General features: G+C 43.3%; 1 protein-coding gene across 1 annotated transcript; it reads left to right on the forward strand.

Annotated features, from left to right (window-relative positions):
- The first annotated feature begins 366 nt into the window (after positions 1–366).
- On the forward strand, positions 367–7945 carry LOC143109479 (cytochrome P450 4V2-like). Its single transcript, XM_076272226.1, has 11 exons — positions 367–550; positions 752–864; positions 1201–1286; positions 1601–1791; positions 2202–2271; positions 2538–2664; positions 2766–2939; positions 3268–3370; positions 3637–3771; positions 4337–4516; positions 7382–7945. The coding sequence occupies exons 1-11, from the start codon at positions 367–369 to the stop codon at positions 7543–7545; spliced, it is 1527 nt and encodes a 508-aa protein (XP_076128341.1). The 3' UTR covers positions 7546–7945.
- Positions 7946–18143: the final 10198 nt, after the last annotated feature.

Genomic DNA, 18143 nt, shown 5'->3' on the forward strand with positions numbered 1-18143 from the left:
AGAGATGGAAAGAGATGGAGGGAGAGAGAGAGAGAGAGAGGGGAAGAGGGAGAGAGAAAGCCATACTGAGAACGCCATAGATGGTTCGGGCAGGTTTATTTTCATTGTTGTTATTGTTGATAGAAACTGTCATCCGATATAGGCTATATTGTTCCCACAGCTTGTTAATGATCCAATTCCAAGGCCAACGTTCACCTGCAGATAACCTACATTTGCTGGCTCGTAAATTGAACAACCCAGTAAACGGCTGGTGCGTGCATGACTTTCGAACAGAGTAGGTGAGTTAAGGCCAAAGTTCACATCTAAAGCAGCTCTCGGCATATTTCAGGACATTAGAGACTGGTCCGTCAAGCCATCCGCTCAAAAATGACAGTGTTGTTAGGGTTGTACGCTCTTAGCTATATGCTGTGCTCTCTACTTCTGGCTTACCTCACATATGAGCCACTTAAGCGATATGTGCACAAATGGAATGAGATGAAGCCAATTCCAGGAATGCCGGGCGCGTACCCGATCATTGGCAATGCTCTGCAGTTCAAAGCTAATGCAGGAGGTAAGGTGCTAATGGATTTGTCTAGTCTCATTTACTACAAAGGCTCTGATACCCAAAAAGGGAATACTTACTTTTGAATTCAATTTCAATTTAATTGTACTTATAGAGTGCCAAAACATTACACATGACGTTTTAACATTGCAGCAGATTTTAGAAAGAAATATTAAAGTACAATAGTAAAGTTTTGTTTTTGTGTTACAGATTTCTTCAACCAGGTTATTGAAGGCACCAATGAATTCAGACACCTCCCACTTGCAAAAGTATGGCTTGGACCTGTGCCTATGATTGTTCTTTTTCATGCCGAAACCATTGAGGTAAATACTTTTGGGGTATTTTGAAGTGATCAGTTGTTACATGTAACTGCTTATTAGGGATTCTATAGGACTGATCCTTGCATGGTTGCAACTAAAGACCTTTCTAAAGTCTTTAGGACTCTTAGCTGCACATGTACAGTATTGTCATGGGTACAGTATGTCAGAACATGTAAGCAATGCATGTAAGGGGTTGGGGTGTGTGTTGTGTGTGGATATTTTCTGCCATAGTAAATAATAGCCTAAGCACCATTTTTATGTTTGCCAGTGGGCTGCAATCAGTTCTTGTAATTGCATGTGTTGTCCAAAACGTAATGCCCCATCCTTCTTTTCTCCAAGGGAGTCCTTAGCTCGTCCAGGCACCTCGACAAATCATTCTCCTACTCGTTTCTGGAACCTTGGCTCGGGACAGGATTGCTCACCAGGTAGGGGCTCACTCTCGTCATGCTTACCAGCAAGGGCCAACGAATCTAAACATACGTCTAAACATGCGTCCTTAAGCTCTGCATAGTGCAGATATGCTTGGCCTTCGACCTACGGCCTCCTAGAATGACCAGTGAGTGCACAACATACAGGTGTTTGTTATCCAGCTTAAGCAGACACTAAAGAAATAAATGATTGGCCCACACAGCTCTTGGCTTGCGTTTATCACTCCTCTCTGTTTTGAGCAGGCGACAGCAGTCTCACACACACACACAGACAGATACACACACACACCCTTGGTATTTCTCTCTCGCAGCACGGGTGACAAGTGGCGCAGTCGGCGCAAAATGCTGACCCCCACGTTCCACTTCTCCATCCTGGTGGACTTCCTGGAGGTGATGAACGAGCAGGCCGAAGAGCTGGTCAGCAAGCTGCAGAGACGCGTGGGTGGGCCGGCCTTCAACTGCTTCAGCCTCATCACCCTCTGTGCTCTTGATATTATATGTGGTGGGTACAGTATGTGTGTGTGTGTGTGTGTGTGTGTGTGTTTGTTTGTGTGTGTGTGTTTGTTTGTGTGTTTGATTGTGTGTTTGTGTGTGTGTGTGTGCGTGTGTGTGTGTGTGTGTGTGTTGGTGTGTGTGTGTGTGTGTGTGTGTGTGTGTGTGTGTGTGAGTGGTGGTTAATCAGGAAAGCCTCGGCCTTTACCAGGTGTGTAGTAGAAAATAAATTGGTTCCATAATAAGTTGGCCAGAGGGCTGGTAATGGAACAGAGAGGGCTAGTAAGTAACAATGTTTACGCTGGCGTAAATATGCCTTTGTGTTCATTAGGATCATAAAATGCAGTGATGGAATTCACATCTAAGTAAACACATAGACTGTGTCTATGGAACTGACAGACTGTATTTCTTTTCTCTCAGAGACTGCAATGGGTGAAAAGATCTACGCACAAAGTAACTCAGAGTCTGAATACGTCCGCAGTGTTTACAAGTTAGTCATATTCTCCCTTGGGTAGAAATATGTTAAAATGTCCAAACTTTTTATAAGGCTGAGAAGTATCAGAGTGGTAATACCTTCTGCATTTTCCTTAATTAAATGTACTGTCTAATAGCTGCAATGATTAATCAGTGAAGAAATGCCATAACTGAAAAAATCTAAATCATTTATATTCTTTGTTCATGCACAATAGAAAGTTAACTTTTGGTCTGACGTCATATGAAAACTGTTTTAACTATACCTAAATGGCTCTATGGCAGGATGAGTGACATCGTCAGCAGAAGACAGAGAGCCCCGTGGTTATGGCCTGACTGGGTCTACAACTTGCTGGGCGAGGGAAAAGAACATCAGCACTGCCTCAGGATCCTGCACACCTTCACTAAAAACGTGGCTATTTATCTACTGAAGTAAAAACAAAGTAAAAACAAAAACACTGATGACACATTGGGTTTGAATGTGGTGAATGAAATTGTTTTGGTGATGCACAGGTGATTAAGGAGAGAGCCGAGCACATGACCGGTGTGGAGTCGGACGGCGAGTCAGACCAGGGAGGCAGGAAGAGACACGCTTTCTTAGACATGCTACTGAAAACCACCGATGAAGATGGCAACTACTTAAGCCACGAAGACATACAGGAGGAGGTGGACACCTTTATGTTTGAGGTAAACGCCATTACACTGCACACCTATACACTTACTGTAGAGATCTCCCTGCCCACTGAGTGCTGTTTATTTGGTTTAGCCAAAATAAATTCATATACGGAAAAACACAACTTACTATATCAGTTACAGTATAAACTTACTATATCAGGCAAACTATATCAGGTATAAAGTTCTCTACAGTAGAATAGAAGATATGTTATTTGTATACATTCTCCCAAGACAGACAGACATGGGCATACTGTTATATATTTCATCAGCCACAGTCAAGACTTGTAGGGATGTAATCTGGAGTGGAGCAAAGACAAATTGGCATTTTGTTCCATGTCAGGGTCACGACACGACTGCAGCCTCCATGAACTGGGCTCTGCACCTGATTGGCTCCCACCCAGAGGTGCAGAGGAAGGTACACCAGGAGCTAGACGAAGTATTCGGTACGACATGCCATCCGCCCGCTCCGAGTCATGATTCAAGAGTCATTATAATGCTAATAAGGATGATGACACACACACACTCCACTGAACGTGAAGCTTGGTGTGTGTGTTCTTTTATTGCCTGTTGGTATATTGAAATAAGCTCAGTCACAGTGGCATCAAAGACCAACTGTGTGATTTAAATGTGACTAGTGTTTCGTTCGGTGGCTGCCCTTATGTCCTCTGCGCTGTGACCTTGACCCTGGTCCCTCCAATCTGCTGTGCAGGGTCATCAGACCGCCATGTGACCGCTGAGGACCTGAAGAAGCTGCGCTACCTGGAATGCGTCGTCAAGGAGACCCTGCGCATCTTCCCGTCCGTGCCCCTGTTTGCGCGAAGCATCGGCGAGGACTGTCACATCAGTAGGCGGCAGCAGACTATCACTGCACTATTCACGCCCTCTCTCTCTCTCTGTCTCTCTTTCTCCTTCTCTCTCTTTCCTTCCTGCTCTTCAAATGCAAAAAATAGAGAGAGAGAGAGAGAGGGAGGAAGGGAGGGGGCGTGCCAAGATCACAAAGACCCTGGGCAGTTTGAAGTCACTTCCATTATTTGCATCTCAGTCAAACAGCAGACGTCAGACCTTCTATTTTTATCAGATTATGATTATATCAGATTATCAGATTTTTATGTCAGATTATGAGTAGCTTTGCGCACATGTCCCACAAAGTTACATGAAAGTGCAGACACATGGAAATGCCTTCGCTTTCCTTGATTAGAGTCTGGGAGCATGTGGAATAATGATTGATGTTGTGCGTCCTCCATGTTGCGTTAGCTGCAAATAGCTGGCTTTTTCTGTCATTCCTATCATGGATGTTTGTTTTCCGCTGTTGTTGAAGATTATAAGGATGCCAATAATGCTTGCGTGCAGTGTGTAGGAGAATGCCGGCGCGTGTAATCATTAGGGTTTGTTGAATCTTCTTACTGCAGATGGGTTCAAGATCCCTAAAGGGGTGAACGCTGTAATTATCCCCTACGCCTTGCATCGGGACCCTCGGTACTTTCCGGAACCAGAGGAGTTCCGGCCGGAGCGGTTCCTGCCGGAGAACAGCCTCGGCAGACACCCTTATGCGTTCATCCCCTTCTCCGCAGGCCCAAGAAACTGCATTGGTGAGTTGACAAGTAGTGACAACCTGTAGTGGGCCCCTATATAGCTACTGTCGGTGTTTATACCAACATCTTCACTGTAAAAAGTTTAACGTAAAATTTACAGCAACTTGCTGGCAGCAAATAACCAGCAAGTTGCTGTATTTCACTCTACAGTACACCTACTGTATATGAAATCACAGTACCTATGCCTGATACTGTAAATGCAAACTACAGTAGTACTACCAGTGCTGTAATGTATACAGCATTGAATTGTCTACCGTATTTTTAATCACAGTACTTATTGATCATACTGTAACTAAGTACAGTAGTAATACCAGTGCTGTAATATTATATACAGTAATTTGGGGAAATTCATATCCTGCTTTATCTACAGCCAGGATAAATTTGGCTAGGCCTAGGTATGGTTTAGGCTACACAAACTTGCATAAATAACCATTGACAACTTATCAGTTTGAAAAGCAAGTACATTTATTCACTTTTTTCCGTTTAGAAATTCTCGTGTGCTGCATCCTAACGTTAGACCAACGGTTGCAGTCAGCCTGATCCACCACCAGTAGCAGAGTGAAGCAGCACCTAGCAGAAATAGAAGAAAAGATAAACAGTGTTAGATAACAATTTTCAACTAAAACTGAAGGCTACTTACAAGTGAAACTTTAGAATAATCATTTATACATATACTGTATGTTTTTTGAGTTTACTGTCAAAATGCCAGGCTGAAGATGGTGTTAGCATAACTCAGTTTTGCAAGGTATATTTAACGTTAGTCAGCTGGGTGAGCTCATTGATGATGTTTGCTTGCAGCAACAGCCATTCGCGCTGTTCGTCCGAACAACGGTTAATGATAGTCAGATGTGACTTAAAGTTAACTTATATCAATATTGCTAAAGTTCGCCTATTAAACTCACAAAACCGTACATGATTACGAGGAGTTAACGTTACATAAGTCAGCTAAACCTCCACGTTAACGTTGACCAGCAGCACATCATCTTCAGCCTAACATTGTGACAGTAACATACTAGGCCTAGCACTACTAGTGAATGTTTTATATAAATGATATGAATATAATAAACTGTAACTTACTGAGAACTAAGGTAGGCCTAATATAAATGAGACTGCCATAACATTAACGTTAATGCCACCGTCACAGCAACAGCAACTATAGCTAGCCTAACGTTAGCTGCTACTTAGTTGATCCAACAAGCATGGATAAGTTGAAAGTTAGACAGTACAACGTACATATAGACTGTACATATGCCCGAATTTAATGTAGTACAATTTCACAATGAAACATTAACGTCCTACATAAATAAATGCTTACTTACCATTAAGGTGGAGCTGCGAGCTTGTCAGAGTGCTGAACACCGTTGGTCTGACTCTGACTGAACTGTTGCTCAAAAATGATCTCCCGCCGGACAGTTCAAACGTCGTCGCGCGGTGCACGTTTCAATCACCACGTCAAAATTTCCCAGTAAACCATAAATCCATGACTTTTCAAAATGATGATTTGGATGGAAAATCAACATAATATCAATGTCACCTTGCTATCTGGGAGCTTAACTTTGTATTTATGTGCAAAAAGAAAACAGAAAACCCCAACTGATTTTCCGCCATGTTTTTTCAAAATTTTCAAAAAGCTGACAAGTGAGGGAGGAGTCAGATTTATTACTGTGTTATGATTCGCAGCAAATTTTTATTACTGTAGTTTGACCATTTTTGACCATAATTCATAGCGAAACCACAGCAACATACTGTATTCACAAATACAGTACACATTTTCCCCTAAAACAGCAGTGATGCTGTGAAAATCACAGAATCTTGTTACAGTGTTGTTTTTATTTAGTTCACTTCACATTGTGCATATTAGAGGCTGAGGCATTTGATTTTCTTTCATGTCGATTTAAGATTGTTTGTGTACAGTAGGTAGGCTATACGGGTTGAAAATGTATAGGCACGCAGTTTAATTTCCCTAATTTGACAATCAGTTAGCCAAACACATTTCATTTGAAAAAGCAACCTGGTCAATCGCTAACAACTAAGTGCAACTACAGCTCTATAGACACATCCAAAAGGGCATGTTTTGGTATGTGTTTGTTTTGGTTATCTTGTGGGTCATATTGACTTTTCTATGCTGTGCTATGGGCCAACTAAGGCTAAGCAATGTTGGGGCTATGTGAGGACTGAGGAGTCTATTTTACCACACCATAAAGTTATCATGTCCTACTAAACCCCACAATTATTCTTATAATGACTCCCGCATTCTTGTCTGCCTCGGCGCGCAATGTGTTTCATGTGTTTACAACATTGAAATGTCCACGTTTAAGGATATATAGGGTAGAGGCTTCCAGTTAGGCTATTGACTCTTTTTACCATTTAGTCTGTGCATCGGCGCAGCCTACGACAATGCGAACTAGTGACAGCTGTTGTCGCGGTAGGCTTATGCTCCTGTCTCTAAATAGGCACAGTGTAGACTAGGCCTACTTGCTATGTCGCTTGATTTTCTGTAAAAATTGCAGCCTGTAGAATAGGCTACTTCAGCAAACCCAGACCGGTTGTGGCATCAATTTCGCTTCTAAAATGCAACAGTGTAGTATGAGAGTGCCCGTTTCGGGCTATTTAATTTACAGCCTATCATGACAGACGAGCTCCCATTGTGAGCGCACTTTACGGACCAGCGGCGTCTTTAGTAGCATTTACTTTCTTATTTTCTCCAGCAATCAGTACGAATAAGCATTGTTAAATGCAACAATTTAGCATGGTACTGAAGATTTGGCCAAAGGTGACTGACCGCACCCCAGCTCCCTCCGCTTATGCATGTGTGTGTGTGTGTGTGTGTGTGTTCTCTGACCATTCCCTGGCGGTCTGCAGGACAGCGCTTCGCCATGATGGAGGAGAAAGTCATTCTTGCGTCGGTGTTGCGTCACTTCAAGGTGCTGGCCTGTCAAGATCGAGAGGACCTTCGGCTCCAGGGAGACCTGATCCTGCGGCCAGAGAGCGGCATCTGGATCCAGCTGCAGAGCAGATCCATCTAGAACCAGTCCCAGCTGACCAGGACTCTCATGCTCTGGGGCTGTGGACTGTATGTCAACGGAAAACTGGTACCATCACCCACCCCCCTTAGATGGAGACTGTATACCAGACATGATGCAATTCTGTAATGTGATGTGGATCGTAAAAACATCAATGAAAATGTTTCCTTTTTAACATTTACGTGCTATGAAATAACATTAATTTATTCAACTTTGCAAGCATGTGATAACACAACTCAGGGCCAGGCAATTCTTCCATGTTATGTTCCTAAACAAAGCTGGTCCCTTGAAAAAGTCCAAACTGCAGACAGATTTCAGAGACTGTCCAGGGAATTATTACCACTGCCAAGGAGGTTTTGTTTTTAGTCTAGTGTCTTGATTTGTCTGTCAGCAGAATTTTGCAAAAAAATAAAAAATAAATAAGACCCGGTCCATTTTCGTGAAACTTTGAGGGGTGTGGCATGGGCTGAGACAGAACCCTGAACTCTTGGAGCTGATCCGAATCACGGGGCAGATCTTCAAATGATTTATCTCTCTCTGTTAACATCGTGAGATGTCTGTGGAGGAGGCCTGGGCTATCAGGATGGTCTTTCCTGGTATTATCTGGTTTTCTTGGCCCAGACTTAACAAACTCATAAGCTCATGCTTGGCTTAAAGCTGCAGTTGGCTCATGATCATATTCACTGAAAGCGACACTATGCTACGATAGAACAACATAAATCAGCCAGTTTTAGAAAAAAACCTGCACTTCTACCTCCATCTAGAGCCTGTTATTTGTTTTGCAAAAATCCATAGCTCCCGGTTCTTCTGGTCCAATCAGAGCAGGGCTGTGTGAGATCTGACTGTCAATCACAGTCTGGTGCAGTCTGGTGCACACTGACGAGCACAAACTCGATGAGAAGGTGCTCGGTGGGGAGGGGCATGAGAGTTGTAAACATTCAAAATTTTGGCTAAGTCCCCTAAATCTGTCAGACTTGCCAACTGCAGCTTTAATTACACATCGCCTCAGATGTCTTAAAGAAAGCATTGGATCTAAGTTAGTCCATTCTAATGGATTTAGAATACATCCCCCTCCAATCCCAGCTCATCCAGCATGATCAGTTTCAGTTCTAGTTTAACTTATTGTCTTGAACGCTTTCCAGCAGTCAGGTTTCCATTTGGCTAGGAACGCTAAGCAGTCACAGTCGAATTCCTCTCCAAACCATTTGTAAAACGTCCAAGCAATGAAAGATACTGGCACCGAGCAAGGCACCTAACCCCCTCACTGCTCTTTGGCTGGATTTATGTGGATGCTGTCTAAAGTAGACAGACAAGATGTGATATTCAAGTAATGGAGTGTCTAATAAGCAGTCCAGGCTTTAATCCAACACTCAGGGCCACATTAAATTAATGTTATTTTAGGCTAAATACTGCTCTTGATGCCGAGTGAATCTTCTCACAGTGAGTGACTTCCCCTAGGGAGGAGGGCAAAAGCAAGACCTCAACAAATTGCCCTGCATTTTCATTCCAATAACTGGCTGTGGCTTTGCCAAACAGTGGCTCGGTTGAGTTCAAAACATCCACGGCTTTGATGTTACTTTGGGGCCTCTATCCTTTTTACTGAGACGCTAGCTGAAACTCATCTACATTGCCATTTGCTTTAGTGTCTGAAGTGCTGTGCTGGAACTTGTGCTATGCAGCACTGATTTGAATAATTATAGGAGTGCATAACTGGCAGACATGGGGGACTCGAGTCACATGACTTTTTAAGACTTGCTTGATCAACATGTATAAGACTCGACTTGACTTTGACTTGCTATTCATGACTTGAGACTTGACTTAGACTTGAGACAAATGACTTGAAATGACTTGACTTTTTATTTTTTTTCATAGATATTAAGGAGTTAACTTTACGATTTCAGAAAATCTGCTTAGGTGCTGTTGCATGCGTCACGCGAGCGAACCTGTCATTGTACCAAGTGACGCGACGCAACAGACCAACAGCAAGTGCCAGATCAAATGAGACAGACTGAGGTAGGCTAACTTGCAAATATGGAAGGCTCTATATTTATACCAAAACATAATAATGTTTGGCTTCACAGATGATGTATCTGACAAGTCAAAGGAGAAATGAACAGCAGTCTGCAGGTGTGCAAAATAGCGACATTACCACCACCACGTTGATTTTCATCCGAAGTTGGTCGTGTTAGAAACCTAACGTCAAATTTGAGGCATGTTAAGAGTTGGCTTTGAATCTATTATGCTTTTTAGTTAACGCCATATTAGATTAAAATTTCAGAGTGAAACATTTTCTTGTCTAAGTTTAATCTTGATATATAACGAAAATGTTGCCAATGTAACCTAAAGTAAGCGCCTCTCTTTCTCCCTCCATCTTAAACACGTCCCTGTTCCATACGTTACAGACTAGTAGTAGGCCTAGGCTAACAACAGTAAGTAGGCCTAGCTAACTGCCAGCAATCAGCATAGAAAAGTAGCTTATTTCACATGTTAGGCTTATGTATAATATGATATAGCATTGACGGTCCTAAACCCTCCTAAAACCCATTGCGCTGTCGCGCTTGTCAAAGTTTGGCAGTGACGTCGGCGGCAGCGTTTGATTGATTGATTAGTTCACTTTTTCAACATTATTGGCTTCCTGGAGATGTGACAGGTCAGGACAGGTGTAACGTGAACTGTATGAATATATTTTCCTGATTGATGTAGCTTAGGCTACCTAATATTTGATGCATATTGAAACAATAATAGACTATTTTATAATAGGTCTTCTTGAATTACATTTATTTTTATTCGTATACATTTCATCTCATTCTATAAACCGTTCAGATGTAGGCTATGTGGCTTGAATGAATGCAATGTGTATTTGTTTGTTACAAATAAAACTCCAGCAGTTCATAACTAGCCTATTGTAGCTTATTTTAAAATGAAAACATGGGTAAATCATCATGAATTTCAATGATTTGGCTATGACTTGACTTGACTTGCTTGACCCAAGCTATGACTTGACTTGCTTGACTGTCACAAAAAATGACTTGGACTTCCTTGAGACTTGAAGGTTAAGACTTGAGACTTGCTTGTGACTTGCACATGTGTGACTTACTCCCACCTCTGATAACTGGTGTAGAAAATGAATGACCTATGAAAAATACAGCAACTTTATTTTCTAATGTGTGCCATAAATGTCCTGCAATATGCCATTTGAGCTGTGAGAATGTCTTGTGAATGACATGCTGCATGTCTGAGAGAGGGAGGGAGGGAGGCAGTGAGGATATTAAGTCTTTCAAATTGTTCAGCTTCATAAAAAGACACTTGTGTTAGAGTGCCATATTACCAGGCGGTCATTGCTCCATGGAATATGTTTACTCGCAATGCTGTCTCCCTGGATTAAGTCCCAAGGAGACGTTTCCATGTGTGACTAGTGCTCAGTGTGTGTGTGTGTGTGTGTTGTGTGTGTGTGTGTGTGTGTTTTAGTTTGTGTGTTTGTTTGTACAATATGTCAGTGTGTGTATTTGTTTGTGGTGCCGGGGAGGGGGAGTTGAGATAAGATAATGAGGAATCCAGCTCATCCACAGAGAGGCAGCATTGCTCCTCATCACTGACCTCCTGAAAGACTGGAGGGGGGCGGGGGGCAAAACAAGCTCACTTCCTATATTTTAGTGCCCCCTATAGTATGAAGGTATATTGGGTGCAAAAGTGGCGAGCACATTTAACTGCAGATTTTGCATGTGCACACTAAAGTTGTAAATGTGTAACAATAAAGTTGAAGTTGTACATATTTTTTTATATCTTGTTAACACTAAATAGGGGCTACGGGTTCACAAATCCTTTTTACAGGTACACAAATCCTATCCTGTGAGTCACAAATTTCAAGAGTCATGCACTCGACACTTTTACTCCAAACGTTGCAGCGCAGTTGGTGCGAAACACATTTGCACATCCGTGTTTCATAATCTGAGAACATGCACAACATTCGTGCATTTGTAAACCCAAATGTGAACTAATGTATCCTTAGTTGTGCATCTGTGAAATAATTTCTCATTAATAAAATTCTACAGATCGCTTTGATTTTCTTGCACGACTACAAGTCAATTGATACAAGTGCTCGAATCTGCTTCTACGAGTGACGAGTGACTTTTGCTCCTGGCTAGGTGATATAATAGGAGCAAAAAGATTTGTATGTGTGCACGTCGAGCAGTCGATCGAGAAAACAAGGCGGCCGGATCTGGATCCTGGATCGCGCTCAGATTACCATTGCCTGCTCATAAAGTAAGTAACCTCAGCATGTTTCCTTATCAATGAAGGACACACGATTTATAGTTTTTCTTTGCACAAAGCGAGGAAAAACATATTTGTTGCGGTGTGTTCAAAAATTGAACGATTGTGTCAGATTATGTGTCCTAGTGTAGCTCGTTTGGACAGAGACAATAAACTTTCTGGCAAAAAGAAGGGAGGCGGACTGGTGCTATACATAAACAACAGATGGTGCAATCCCGGACATGTTACTGTGAAGGAGACTGTATGCTGTAAGGATGTGGAGTTACTAGCGGTCAGTCTACGACCATACTACATGCCGCGGGAGTTCTCGCACGCCATTGTTGTTTGTGTTTACGTTCCGCCTCAAGCCCTCCCGGACACAGCGTGTGACGCCATTCACTCTACAGTCGCTAGGCTCCAAACTCAGCACAGTGATGCCTTCTTTGCGATCTCTGGTGATTTCAACCACATTACACTGGATTCCACCCTCACAAACTTTTACCAGTTTGTTGACTGCCCAACTAGGAAAAACAGGACAATAGACCTCATGTATGCAAACGTGAGGGATGCTTACAGTGCCACCCCCCTTCCCCCACTGGGGAAGTCGGACCATAACCTCATTCATCTTCAGCCAATGTACAAGCCAAAAGTTCAGAGGCTACCAGTTGCCACGCGCACCTTCAGGAAGTGGACACCAGAAGCGGATGAGGCTTTGAGAGACTGCTTTGAGTCCACTGACTGGAGTGTGCTACTGAATGGTGAGGACTTAGAGGAGGCCACACATTGCACTACTGACTATCTGAACTTCTGTATGGACATTGTTGTTCCCACAAGGACTGTACGCTGCTATCCAAATAACAAGCCTTGGATAACCAGTAATGTCAAGACCCTTCTCAATAGGAAAAAGATGGCGTTTAAAGAGGGGGACATGGCAGAGCTGAGGCAAGTACAGGGGGAACTCAAGAAGAAGCTGAAAGAGGCTAAGGAGGACTACAGAAGGAAGATGGAACAGAAGTTGCAGGAGAACAACATGAAGGAGGTGTGGGACTGTATGAAATCCATCACTGGCCTTAAGAAGAGCAGCAGCTCTGAGGAGGGAGACCTGGTCAGGGCGAACCAGCTGAACCACTTTTACAACAGGTTTGATTGCCCTGCACCAGCGCCATGTACTGCTACTGCTCCTGTTAGCGTGCCCGCCCTACCCCCACCTCCCAGTCTCCCAGTCTCCCCAGCTCTGCATCCTGGGGACATCCAACGATCTGAGCCCCCATCACCCCACACCCTGCCCCCGCCTGATGCCTCCTTGCCTGTGCCATTACTGGATATTGCACCCCTCCCCCACATGGCGACCACGAACAATGAGGTGACAACGACTACAGTCAACAGCCATCAGACACACAGACCCCAGAAGCACTCCCTCTCCCCTCCCCTCCCCCCCTCCACCATCACTGCACATCAGACTATCGCACCTCTCCCCCACACAGTGACCACGAGCAGTGCGGCAACAATGGCTTCAGCCAACGGCCATCAGGTTCTAGCCACACGACAACCCTCTCAGAAGCACTCCTCCTACCCCTCCACTCCCCTCATCCCCCCCATCATTACAGCTTCCGAAGTAAGCTATCTGTTAAAAAGACTTCATCCTCGTAAGGCAGCCGGGCCTGACAGACTGTGTCCAAGGCTACTCAAGGCCTGTGCTGCTGAACTGGGGGAGCCACTGATGCACATCTTCAACTGGAGTCTACGTCTCGGACAAGTTCCAACACTGTGGAAGACATCATGTCTCACCCCCGTCCCTAAGAAGCCACACCCCAGTGAGCTTAATGACTTCAGGCCTGTCGCTCTAACATCACATGTGATGAAGACACTGGAGCGGCTGGTCTTAGGTAGGCTCAGACCCCAGGTTCGTCATGCACTAGACCCGCTACAGTTTGCATACCAGGAGAAAGTGGGCGTGGATGATGCCATCACTTATCTTCTACACAGGACACATACTCACCTAGACAAGGGGAAAAGTGCTGTGAGAATCATGTTCTTTGATTTCTCAAGTGCTTTTAACACCATCCAACCCCTCAGACTGGGAGACAAGCTCTTGCAGATGGGTGTGGACGCTCACCTGGTAACCTGGATTACAGACTACCTGACCGAGCGACCACAGTTCGTCAGACTGAAGAACTGTCTCTCTGACACTGTGATCAGCAGCACCGGAGCTCCACAGGGAACTGTGCTCTCTCCAGTCCTGTTCACCCTGTACACATCTGACTTCTGCTACAACACCGAGTCATGCCACATGCAGAAGTTTTCTGACGATACTGCAATTGTGGGGTGTATCAGGGACGAGCAAGAGGAGGAGTACAGGAGCCTGGTGGAGGACTTTGTGCAATGGTGCAAACTCAATCACCTTCAACTCAACACTTCAAAGACCAAGGAGATGGTGGTGGATTTCCGCAGGTCTAAGCCCGCTCTGCTACCAGTCTCCATTGATGGGGTCAATGTGGAGGCGGTAAGCACCTACAAGTATCTGGGTCTCCACCTGGACAATAAACTGGACTGGTCAGCCAACACTGACGCACTCTACAAGAAAGGGCAGAGCAGGCTGTACTTCCTGAGGAGGCTGCGGTCCTTCAATGTGTGCAGCAAGCTCCTCAGGATGTTCTATCAGTCTGTTGTGGCCAGCGTCCTCTTCTATGCAGTGGTATGCTGGGGAGGAAGTACAAAGAAGAAGGATGCTGGGCGCCTTGACAGGCTGTTAAGGAAGGCTGGCTCTGTAGTGGGAGCTGAACTGGAGTGCATCACTTCAATATCTGACAAAAGGACCCTGAACAAACTGATCAACATCTTGGACAATGAATGCCACCCACTCTACAGCACTATTAAAAAGCAAAAGAGCTTGATCAGCTGGAGATTTCGCTCACTGACTTGCGCAACAGACAGACTGAGGAAGTCATTTGTCCCCAGGGCCATTGAACTGTTCAATGCATCACTAAAGGGAAGAGGAGAGATAGACTTCTCTGCTTAGTCTGTCTGCCTCTCCACCCTCTCCATGTTTGAGTACTGACTACCCACTACTGCTTTACTACTGTTTTACCACAGCCTAATGTTTTTACTACCGCTTTCCTGCTACACTGTTTTTCATGTTTTTCATGCTATATTAGCACACATGATCAATGGCTTCTGCTACAATAATACTGAATGGCTGTAACCCTATTACCTCAACCTGTTTCTGCACTGACGTAGTTTTTATAGTTTTTTATATTACCTTGTCTACATTATATTATACTTTGCTCTCCTATTTGTCCATATTATTTATGCTGGTCTCTAGACCTTATTATTGCACTGTTGGACTAATGCTGGACTACTTGTTGCACCTTCACCATGACACTCACTCTCCGAGCACCTTACCGTGCACACTTAACTTAAGGACTATTGTTGGACTACTTTTTGCACCTTCACCAGGACACTTACTCTCTTGAGCACCTTACCATGCACACATAACTAAGGGACTCCTGTTGGACTACTTTTTTGGCACCTTCACTCTCACTCTCTTGAGCACCTTACCATACACACAGAACTACTGTTGGACTACTTTGCACCTTCACCAGGATACTCACTCTCTTGAGCACCTCACTTTGCACACAGAACTACAGGCCCTGTCATTACAAGCGTCTCATACTTGACCACCCTTAAGCACACTGTTTCTTTTACATTTAATTTATATAGTATTTTTAGTTTTGTTAGCTTTTCTTATCTCCTACTGTCTCTATTGTACAGTGGTGTTTGGTTATATGTTTATACTTATACTTATATTTACCATTTGCTGTAAGTGCATGTTGTGTGTGATGTCTGTATGCTACTGAGACCCCCTGAATTTCCCCTTGGGGATCAATAAAGTATTTATCTATCTATCTATCTATCTAACGATTTTGGACGGGCAGTGTTATATTTCTGTACTTCTAAACTAGTTATTTATCTAGCGATAGCTAGCTAGCTTGATCTGGCACTGGAGGATTTAGCAAGCAGGTAAGCTAAGCTAAACATAGCTGTCATGATAATGTAAACCAACAAACAGGATAACTTTCTTCATATTATTATCATGTTACTTACCTTATGAGCAGGCAATGGTAGTCTGAGCGCGATCCTGGATCCAGATCCGGCAGCCTTGTTTTCTCGATCGATTCGCTCGACGTGCACACATACAAATATTTTTGCTCCTATTATATCACCTAGCCAGGAGCAAAAGTCACTCGTCACTCGTAGAAGCAGATTCAAGCACTTGTATCAATTGACTTGTAGTCGTGCAAGAAAATCAAAGCGATCTGTAGAATTTTATTAATGAGAAATTATTTCACAGATGCACAACTTCGGATGCATTAGTTCACATTTGGGTTTACAAATGCACGAATGTTGTGCATGTTCTCAGACTATGAAACACGGATGTGCAAATGTGTTTCGCACCAACTGCGCTGCAACGTTTGGAGCAAAAGTGTCGAGTGCATGACTCTTGAAATTTGTGACTCACAGGATAGGATTTGTGTACCTGTAAAAAGGATTTGTGAACCCGTAGCCCCTATTTTGTGTTAACAAGATATAAAAGAATATGTACAACTTCAACTTTACTGTTACACATTTACAACTTTAGTGTGCACATGCAAAATCTGCAGTTAAATGTGCTCGCCACTTTTGCACCCAATATATCTTCATACTATAGAGGCCAAATGATGCCAATTTCCTAGTGTGTCCTCACAATCAGGTACCAAGTCCTTATACCATGTTTGGATTTTGTACATCAAAGCGTTGCTGAGATATGAGCTCACTTCCTGTATTGTAGCGCCCCCTATAGAGGCCAAATGATGCCAATTTCCTAATGCGTCTGTAGGTGCCAAATGTCTGTCATTGAAGATGTGAATTTAATAATTAATTTGAAATGTAATATGTTAACGATTTCTGGTGTTTTCTAATTACATTTTTTAATGTCAGAATGTAACTACATAGGGCTATATCTTGCACTTTAACGCAATTGACTTCGCGCAAATCCCTTTGTGGGTGGATCTTGGGCGCTGTTTCTATTTTACTGGCGGAAAATTGACTGTTAAGCTCTGTTAAGACTGTTAAGTCAGATAAGCTCTCCTCTCCCGTGCTGCTGCTGGGGCATTTGGGTTAAATGGAATCGGCATTCAGTTCGTCTCATTAAGTCCTCTAATATTTTCTAATTTATGTCATCAACACATCCGTGATTCGTGGAAATGTGTTCGCAACACAGGCGTCCAAGCAAGTGCTCCTGCAGGTGTAAGCTACGGCTGTACCTTACCAACAGGCAATGAGAAACACTTTCCAAGTTGACCTAACTTTCCAACTCTGCACAGTATCCCATTAACTGCATGACAGTGGGCTATTTACAATATTTATTTTATGTAAAGTAGAGTTTGTAAACACGTTAGAAATTGTAACGAAGGCTACTTGCTGCTTTCTTTTACTGTCTATGGTTGCTGGTTAACAGCACATAATAAGCTTATTTAAGCGAATTCACAAACTCAAGACTTCAAGGCCATCATGGATATAAAACCTTTTTTGAAAACAACGAAAGGATGGAGGGATAACAAAGTTTGGGAGTTATTTCAGATGGGCTACAACAAGGTAGGCAAAATTGCGTAGCTGGAGTAATGCTTATAGGATGATGTTAAAAAAGCGCACACGATGTTTAAAGCCATACACAACGGTAAATTGAAACAAAACTAAAGGTAACTTTAGCCTTTATAGGGCTGTATAAAGTTGTCCAAATTAATAGGTCGTAATTAGGCGTTGTTGTTGTAAAGATATTGCATGTAGATGTACTATATAGGCTACTAAATTTTTAGTTGACCAATGCACGAACAAAGCCGGGAAACGGACAAATATTATCAAGGCTTTGAATGTTTACATCTGTGCACAGGGTGTCTATAGATCGGTGTGCATAGCATTCATTTCTGCAGGCCTGTGGCCATGCATGCACCCTTAAAATAGCATCTGAATTTGCGCCACTGACTTTAGACCAGGAGGTTCCTGGTCTGTGGTGGAATTGTTTTCTGAAACTGCAAAATATCAACAGGGACCGTTTGCGCCGGAACACGCCCCCTCTTTTCGCTGAAACGCCCCCGTGGGCGCACATGTACCTGTGGAGGGAAAATTCCAATATGCGCTGACTGCAAAATAGGAAAGACAAAAGCGCGAGTATACAAAGTCAATTGCGCTGGTGTGCAAAATAGAGCCCATGTGATTACACTGTAGGCCTAGTGGTAATATGTTTGTTTAATCAGGTGCATGTCACTTTAAGAACGTAAGTTTAGATGAGAACTTGATTGAATATAGGATGG

Source organism: Alosa pseudoharengus, unplaced genomic scaffold (genome assembly GCF_046254945.1).
Source record: "Alosa pseudoharengus isolate Yale_2024_CS ecotype anadromous, Long Island Sound unplaced genomic scaffold, YU_APseudo_1.1 YU_APseudo_1.1_scf_7, whole genome shotgun sequence".
In the NCBI taxonomy this organism is placed as follows: Eukaryota; Metazoa; Chordata; class Actinopteri; order Clupeiformes; family Clupeidae; genus Alosa; species Alosa pseudoharengus.